This window comes from Branchiostoma floridae, chromosome 15 (genome assembly GCF_000003815.2).
Source record: "Branchiostoma floridae strain S238N-H82 chromosome 15, Bfl_VNyyK, whole genome shotgun sequence".
Classification (NCBI taxonomy): Eukaryota; Metazoa; Chordata; class Leptocardii; order Amphioxiformes; family Branchiostomatidae; genus Branchiostoma; species Branchiostoma floridae.
Genome location: NC_049993.1, coordinates 306,800 through 315,872, shown reverse-complemented (window position 1 = coordinate 315,872; position 9,073 = coordinate 306,800). Strand labels below are relative to the sequence as shown.

Here is a 9,073-nt window from a genome sequence, read left to right as displayed (position 1 = left end):
GCTTTATATATATATAACAGATGAAATTGATGACGTACCCGTACTCGTCTGGAACAAGACTATGCAAATATCGTAATTTAGATAGAATAGAGGACGGATGTCATTTTGTAGTAGCGTGTAAATTGTATATCGTAGGGAGAAATGAACTGTATAAGGTTATACAAAACCAATTTCCTTATTTCATACACCGTTAAGTTCTGTAGAAAAATTCATATTCCTAATGCAACTAGACAATCTATCGATCATAAAACATATCTGCTCTTTATCACTTTAACAGAAAAGCGAGGAGACGTTGAATTTATAAAGCAATAGTCTCTTGTATTTGTTAACTGTATCTTTTCAACATGACTTGTTCTGACCCGTCCTTAGCCCGGTGTGGCAAAAATGTGCAATAAAGGTCTTCATTCATTCATTGAAATTGATGCAAAAACAACAGAAATATCATCAACCGAAAACTTCTTGTGCCGAGTTTATGTTTGGGCCAGCTTCAGGACTTCGTGCTTTGCGGCAGATACCCAGCTCTTTGGAAGGGATTCCTCTCTAAGTATTTTGACATAGTCTTAACAAATTTCGGGAAGAGTAATTGACTTTTCGAACTTATTTTCAAAAGGATCAGCATGATCACAATGATGTGAGTTTTGAAGGACATTAACAGAGGTAATAGAATAGTTTATTTCTTCTTCTGACAAGAAATAATTTCTTCCAATTTGTGGCCCGAAGGCTGAATTATCAGGCATGTTTACATATAGGTTCAGATATACATACTCTCAAATTTCATTAAATCGTTGGTAAAATGCTTAAAACCCCAAATTCTAAAGTAAAGTTTGATTGTATTTAAGCTGGTTGAAAGGCGGCCGAGATGCTACAGAGCTGAGGTGTACGCGGTGAACTGTCACCCCGCCATCATCCTGCAGGCCCCGCTCTACCCGCTCTACGGCGGCCGACTGTCGGAGTGCTGAAGGCGAAGCCCAGCGTGGGGTGGCGAACTCCAGTGATGATCTTATGTAACCACAGTAGATAGTGTTAAGGTCTGTGATCGGTACCCCAGAACGGCGCAACCTGCCGATAACGACCGGCCAGTTGCTACTCTTGGACACCATGACATCCACCTGGTCATCCCATGTCAAGTTTAAGTGTATGTGGAGTCCTAGCAACCTAGCCTGGGTGCGAGGGGTGATCAATAAGTTTTCGGCCTCACCCAGAAATAATAAGCACAAATCAGATTTCGAAGCATACATGTACAATACATATGATGTCAATAAATGATGACGAACAGGACAAAGGAAGCCAACAACCAGACGTAGACATTTGCCTGCCTGTTTATTGTTAGAAATGACTTTCTGTGCAAAGAAATTCGACTAGATTTTCAGTCAAGAATTATATGAACTACTGCTACACGTGCACCTGTTCATGCAGCTACATGTAGGCCCCCATTACGGTCCCTTTTCAAATGTTTGCATCGCATTCTTTATTTGCCCACTTATCTGTAAAGCAAAGCTCATTACGCAAATTATACATGTGGTGCAACAGCAATATCACACCTCAAATCATTATTACCGAAAGGGGATGGAAAAGAAAGGTGTATGGTGTATGGTGTAACTTGAGCTGCCCACTATCACACATAATGCAGAGGGAGAAGAGATGAAGAAGTCTGACTCAAAGATGTGTTCTTTTCTTTTGGTGGTGGTGGCTCCTCTGGCACATAGATTTTACACTCCATGTCCTCATTACATGCATCTGTAAATGACAAGGAATAAACTTGCACATGGACCCAAGAATATGGCAATTAATTGAAAATCTGCATGTTGAAAGTCACTGTTGTAGCTACAGTGAGAAAAGCAACAGATATTTTAGTTCATAAGAGAGGGGACTTTAGTAGATATTGGGTAGTATCATATAATGGTATGTTCTTCGACATACAATTACACATTGGAAACATAAAAATGACAGCTAACGAACCTCCTAGCCTCTAACAACTCCTCTTCTGTTGGAGAATACTATTCTATTCTTCCTCTCTCCTCTTCCATGCCATCACTCCAGTGTGCATTAAACCCCCATGTCCATCATCACAAGGGCAGCCTGAGTTCCTGTAGTACAGAAGTGAAAAGATAAGCAAAATGCTTATCATTTAGTATAACAGTACAATTTGTTGGTGAGGCTTTTTAAACTGCTGCCTTTAGAAATGTTTGAGGCAAAGGTACTAGGGAAGTTTAAGTGTTATGAAACAAACATTTGTCACAAAGTCATCAAGAGGAAAGAATGGTATGTAATCTTAGAGTTCACTGTATATCATATTTCTTACAGTGCAGTACTACTTTGAAATACCTTGATGCAAAATGATGATCAAGTATACATCTGACCTTGCAAAATTAATAACATGAATATCATGCATATTTTTTTAATGTATCTGTTGTTTATATTGCACATTCTGCTCTTGCTATGGGCCTATTAGTGCCAGAAATAAAGAATAAATAAATGAATTATGTTGGCTAACAAAAAGATAACAATTTTACTTGAAAATGTAGATGTTGATGTGTAAGGTTCACAAACATTTCACCAGTGTCCCTTGCCCCTATAGTATTTGTGATTCATCCCCCTGAAGAATTAGTTGGTGATAGTCATTTTATTGCAATTTTATATTTTGTTATATTGCGGTTACAAAATCACGTTGTCACATAAAACAAAACAAATAATACTTAATCGTAACTTGATGACCTCTTCAACTCATATATTGCAATGTAATTTATATTCTGTAACTTTACACCTGTCTACTTGCAGCTACGAGAACAAAATTGACAGGCAACAGGTCATAGCTTAAGTCCATATGTAACAGTTGGAAAAACAGAAAATCTGATGACAATAGAAGCCATTTCTTATTAATTAGTAATTAATTTAAGTCCGCACTTAGATCTAACGCAACAAAATTTGCGTCTTTTGCCGGTGCCCCCTCCCCCTAATTACGTAAACATAAATAAAGGCTTACAACGTTAAACGTTCGTTAAAACAAACAACACACGTCCATATCTTATTTCATATATTTTTAGATTTTCCCAAATTCCAAAACTATTTTGTCGGAAGATGGATTTCACCTACCCGTTGCTTGTTCAGTTTCTGAACAGCGACTGAACTTGTTCCGTTAGCAGACGACGCCAGCTTTCTGCTTCCATCAGCATCCACCGCCGAGCTCGGCCTGGCCTCCAAATTATCTGGGAGGGTCGTCGGCTGTAGCTGAGCCCACCTTCTATCTCCTTACTGACCTTTGCGGCCACCATAAAACAGGTTTTCCGAAAAATGCTCTCCACAGAGGCATGAATAGGTTACAACGCTGCGCTCAAACTTTGTATTTGACCTCTGCCGAACTTCAATAAGCGAGGTCTCAGTCGCCTTTTACAGTCTCAGGCAGACGTACTAAAACTAAAAGTTACACTACGTTTCACCATTACGGTCAAAATTACATCATGACGGAATTACCGACGGGGAAGAAAGTAAAAGGTAACGCTGTGGCAAATATTGTCTGCAAATGTTGTTCCATCCCGGGAATGCCCCGTGTGACGTCACTTCCGGTCCAGCCGCACTTTTGAGAATGTGAGCCGGAGGTGCAGTTTTTGCTTTGTGCGTGCAAAATAGGTGGCGCTTCGTCAAAAAGGACTTTATTTCCGTGTTACACATGGTTAGCCCCATTTATTTCTCAAAAGTCGCATAGGCCGTTGCATGGGGGCTTTAAAAGTGATGTGGTCTAAATCTGCTTGGCATCGTTAGAAATCCTGACCAAAAGTGGAAGTAATCACTTATATTTACCTCCATGAAATGTCATGGAGGTCATAATTTCACTAGCGTTTGTCTGTATGTGATAGCTCAAGAACGGCTGAGTGGATTGGTTTCATACTTGGTGTGTTGGTGGGGTGAAATGAAAGCTGAAAATGATTAGATTTTTGGGCCCCCTAGTGGCTTCCCTTGGTACTGCAGCGCATCTTCCGGTTTTGCCATCTCGTGTTCTGAACAAGCTATGGTCACGAATGTTGAGTGTTAGATAGCGCTTGTGCTCTGGAATAAGTGGCGTAAGATTGGCCCCCTAGTGACTAGTTTTGGGAAAGCAGGGGTATTTTGTCACAAAAATGTTTGGTATGTGGTACCTTAGAAAATGTTCTACCAAATAAAATACAAATTATGCAAAGTAGAAGTACATTTGCATAACTAATGAGAATATTCATAGCAGTTTTTTCAATGCATCTCTTGTCCCGGACATGATATGGTCTTGACATTTTAGTGCTAGATAGCTTTAAGCGTACTGCAAGTTTCAGCCCCTAACATTTATCTTTGGAACTACAGGGGCATTTTTGTCAAGACATTCCAAAGAAGACAACTGCAAAAAGGAATGACGGATCATTTTGGGCATGCGGGTAGCTTAGGCAAAGATAGTCATAATGATATACATGTTATGCAATAAGGACTTAATTTGCATAATTAATGTGGACATTGCATAATTCCATTGTTTTAAATAACCGGACTTTCAATAAATGTAACACATGTAAATTACGATAGATGGAACATAAGCAGATACCAAATATGCTAATGAGGAAATGATTTGCATTATATATGCGAAAATTGCAAAACCGCTTAATGATTAATGATGGGGATGCGTATCACATACAGCGTACATATAGTTGAATATAACGTTAGATGTCTGAATGGCGTGTTAAGAGCTGACCTGCACCAGACTCAGTCCCAGGGCGATCCATCCAGCACGGAAAACGTTCTCTCGTACCCAGGTCTCCAGAGAGCCCTCACATCCCTGGGGAATATTGATGATTAATTTTAAACGGTAGAAACGGCAGCACACACCATATCGTCAAAGCAGAGCTGATATTAATTGAGCCTAACTTGGACGTGCATGTGAGTTTCATGATAAACAACCTACACACCTTGCCATGAGCCCTAGCAAAGTCACAGGTACCAGTCGGTTCTTCAGGACAGCACGAGTCTGGAAGCTTGTGCCAGTCAGAAGCACCGCGCTCACCGCAGCACCGGAACTATGTAACATGGAGAGCTTTAACCATTGTTACAACAATCATTAATACGTATAAACAATAAAACCGTCGCCATGGCAATAGTTTTCGTTGCCACACTTATTGCTGTTGTTTTTTGCGCAGTCTAAGTAATAGCCTGTGACATTTATAATAGTGCGACTTTATCCACGGGGTAACCCATATAAAAACAGGGTATTTAGGGATAATATGTCGACGGGCGGTGGTTTCAAACTGCAATATTCTCCATATCAAACTTCCATATTTCAACACTTGCAGTCTGAAACCGCCTTTCGTGGACTTGATATCACCAAATTTCCTGTTTGAAAACAACGGATATAGGTTACCCCACGGACAAAGGTGAACTAACGTTATAGGCTGGCTGACGGTTGTAGTATTATTACCAGCAACTAACAAGATATCAGCCTCTTGTGTGCTTGAACATAAAGAAAAAAGAAACCAACATACCCGAGAGCCTAACCTTCTTGGTGGAGATACTGACACTGGTGAAAGTATGACATAACACTACAGCGTGTGTAACACTTACCTCTGTCTGCAACTTGTCGATGACCGTCATGAGATCTTTGTTGGTCTCGGACTCGTTGATTGCCTGTCTAATGTTGATGTCCTTTCGAAGCTTTACAACAACACAAATAGCACAAAACGGTTAGAAGCACAGAGCCACACGGGAGATGTATGACTGTGCTTCCCTCAGGTTGCCCGTCTACACCAAGTTATTATCGTGATGCCGGTATAATTAGATAGCGAAATACACTGGAAATAACAGATTACATAGAAATGAACATCATGTAAGCAAGACTTTGTTGCATATATGTCGAACCCCAATGAAATAGAAAAAAACTGTAAAGAAGTACAAGTAAGTCACCAAACATACCACATTATCGTGGTAATACAGGGCGAGGAATCCCGTCGACCCAAGAGCAGCAAACGCCACGAAGCTGGTGATCCAGAACTGAAATGGCAGAAAGATTTAGCATCGTCACGTCTCCACCTGCTGATGCCAAACATAGTATATTGCATGAAAGTGTTTCGTTACCATCATTAGATAATGACATGCAAAGTCTGTGTACACCGGGCCATGAATTGTTCATGTAACACAGGTGTTCTTTAGACAATCAAATCTGTGTTTTTGCAACAGAGTACCTATAGTCATGAGTCCATGACCTAATATCCACGAAACTCCCATCGTTTACCATTCACATATCATACAAATTCCTCAGTACTAATACAAACCATGTCCTCACATGTATAATGATGATATTATCTACTCCAAAGCACCCAAAAGTAAATCCTTGCACAAATGGGTATTCACAATAAGTTATGAACATCAGCTCTGCCTCTGCCTTTATCTTTATTTTCCAAACACTCGCCATTTATCACTAGTTGATATGTATGAATATTTCTGTTTCATATACTTGGGCGGAGTGATATTGGTACGGTTCCGGGTTAAACCACAAGTACGCGGGATTATGCTATCTACAAGTCAAAACAACAATGCACAGCCTTCTTTATGAAGGTAGCAAACGTTGGGAACGAAATGCCGCCGAATATGTTTATCCACAAAGAATGTCCGTCTATGTTTAAATCACCATAGAAATGTTTGCAGAATAAAAGTAGAGAATACTAGATAGAAATGTGCGTGCGTTACACACCAAGGCCAGCATGCATCTGGAGTCTGTCATGGCGCCTGCGCACCCAAACACCGCGAAGATGAAGCCGAACGTTCCGGCTGCGATGAGGATGTAGATGGTGGCCGGGTAGAACAGGCTGTCCAGGAGGGAGTTGTAGGTACTCTTCTCTACCAGCATCCAGATGCCCACACCCAGGGCTGCACCGCTGGATAGCTGGGACAAAAATGATGAATGTTGTCCAAGCAGGAATATATAGAGTGAAAACCCTTGTTGTCAAACATTCATTTTCTAATACATTATTTACTTCCCAGAAGTATGATAATATACAATGATATCTTTGCTATTGATTTGGAACACAATCGGATCAATTTATTGCCTTTAAACTGTACATGTGATCATTTAACCAAGTTGATAATCCGGCATTTCATTATGCGTACGTCATCGTCTTATCGCGATTTCTAGTATAACAAAGTTCAATTTCCACATAACAAAAAAAAACACACACAAAAAACGCAAAATCTTTGATGACCGGTCACTGCATACAGCTCGATAGATCGAGCATTGAGGAATTCTATCATTCCACGCAAATACGGCTAGAATCGGATTTTAAAAAAAACTACCGTGGTTACAGACCAACTGCGGGCGAAGTGAAATAGGGTCATTGATCGGCCAATCCAATCGTAGCCAAAGCCTGTGCGAAATTCGTTAAGTATTATCTGGCTACGTCACCACCCTCCATCACAGGGAAATGAAGAGAACGATGAAGATTAACAGCTACTCACCCAAGCTACCACCCCATAGCTAACGACACTTGGCTTCAGGCAGTCTTTGTTGCAGCACTCAGCTCCCATGGTCAGCTTCAGCGCAGCACACTCCTGACGGCCGACTCGCTTCTGAACGCCCGTCAGTAGCAGCGGCAGTCGTGAGAAACTGTTCAAGCAAACAGCCCCATCACTATAGCAGCCACGGCAGGACTAATGTCTCTTGATTTTGTTGTTTAATTGAATTGCAGCATGTTGAGGTGACTGCTTGCCCACCAGAGGCATTTCGTGTGCCTGGTACAAACTTCGTGCCGCCGTCACCAACCTTCAAACCAAACCAAACTCTGCAACGTCGATTGATAAGGTGAGTAAACGGAGTAATGGCAAAAAAGAAGTTGGCTGTGAAACTGCTGTTCAGAGAAGGACATAAAAACATGACCGACCAGCCGTGCCTGCCAACTAACCCGAGGACTGGTCCGTTCATATCGGCCCTGAAGCTGTTGCTACATCCGAACAAGACAAACAAAACGCATGCCGCATGCCTCTGCTGTGGAGATGCTTACCAGCACCAAGAAGGTTATTAATTTGTAGATTTACGGTATTTATTGTAAGATGAGTTATACTTTTGATATAAGAGATGGATTTTGCTCTATGACTTGCGATCGTTGGTATCCCAATGGTACAGCTGAAACTTCGGAGGTTCATTTTCTCCTTATTTTGTTATGATTAGACGTGGTAAACAACTAGTGTCACAGCGTCAAAAGCTCTAATCACTAACTTCTTGGGTCCGTGGGAGCTCTGGGGAACAGAGTTGTAAATTTTTAACAAATGTTGCTTTCATTGTGCAAATTGGGTCAATATATCCATAATTGATATGTTCCACCTGACATAAATGCTGTAAGAAGAAATGTACTATCATGGATAGCAAGTGGTTTTAAAAAGCTGGCATTTTGGCATTGTTTATATCAAATGGAAATTTCTCCCTCTGCGGACTCGAACCCGGGTCGAACCAGGTGCCATGGTTTACCACTGAGCTACTTCCCACATCGACGCATTGTAGATCTTTTAAAAGGTTACAGATATATGGCATAGCTTGAATAGGTCCGTTCATTACAACATTCCAACATCACAACATCTTATTCTTTTTATACAAGGCATTTTGCCGCTGCAAGCAGCAAAATGCAAAACCATATATAATCTCCTCTTGACCTATACAAACTAAGTCCAGTTTGAATGATTTGCATTTAATTGTACACATCTGTAAGCTGGATGCATTCCCATTATCATCGAAATCCGCCATCTCTTTTTTCAGTATTCCTCCTTGAAAATTTGCTGAACGCCCTTGCAGTTCCAGTGCAAAATGCTAGGGACCCAAGCACTGCTTCTTCTCCAGGACAAAACGTACAAAACCGGAAGCACTGCTGCAGTTCCAAGGCTACATGCCATGGGCCCAAAATCGATCTGGACCTTCTTATTTCCAACTCCTACCCACATACCAAATATCATTACAATCCATTCTGAGGCTCTTAAGTTATGCTGACCACAACTACCCGGAAACACAAATACACACAGACACACAGACGCACAGACGCACGCACACACGCGCGCGCACACATACACACACACACACACACAC

The 9,073-nt window shown here is 41.1% G+C and overlaps 1 protein-coding gene and 1 long non-coding RNA gene across 3 annotated transcripts; both read right to left on the bottom strand.

The window, feature by feature from the left end:
• Positions 1 to 1,598: 1,598 nt before the first annotated feature.
• Positions 1,599 to 3,714, bottom strand: LOC118432054. The gene is made up of 3 exons (XR_004833035.1): positions 3,094 to 3,714; positions 1,960 to 2,087; positions 1,599 to 1,737 (listed from the first exon to the last, which is right to left on the bottom strand). It is a non-coding gene; the product is annotated as an uncharacterized LOC118432054 (long non-coding RNA).
• Positions 3,715 to 4,670: 956 nt separating this feature from the next.
• LOC118432590 (CD151 antigen-like) lies at positions 4,671 to 8,153 on the bottom strand. Of its 2 annotated transcripts, none has more exons than XM_035844221.1 (6): positions 7,459 to 8,153; positions 6,698 to 6,889; positions 5,920 to 5,997; positions 5,572 to 5,661; positions 4,923 to 5,047; positions 4,671 to 4,792 (listed from the first exon to the last, which is right to left on the bottom strand). In XM_035844221.1, the coding sequence occupies exons 1-6, from the start codon at positions 7,525 to 7,527 to the stop codon at positions 4,720 to 4,722; spliced, it is 627 nt and encodes a 208-aa protein (XP_035700114.1). In that variant the 5' UTR covers positions 7,528 to 8,153; the 3' UTR covers positions 4,671 to 4,719. The 2 variants fall into 2 exon arrangements, with proteins under 2 accessions (XP_035700114.1, XP_035700113.1); XM_035844220.1 differs by having other exon boundaries at positions 4,923 to 5,030; positions 7,459 to 8,144.
• Positions 8,154 to 9,073: the final 920 nt, after the last annotated feature.

Coding starts and splice junctions, on each gene's coding strand:
- LOC118432590 (XM_035844220.1), bottom strand. CDS start 7,527: ATGGGAGCTGAGTGCTGCAACAAAGACTGCCTGAAGCCAAGTGTCGTT. Junction 6,890..7,458: donor GCTATGGGGTGGTAGCTTGG/GTGAGTAGCTGT, acceptor TTTTTGTCCCAG/CTATCCAGCGGTGCAGCCCT. Junction 5,662..5,919: donor TGTATTACCACGATAATGTG/GTATGTTTGGTG, acceptor GTTGTTGTAAAG/CTTCGAAAGGACATCAACAT.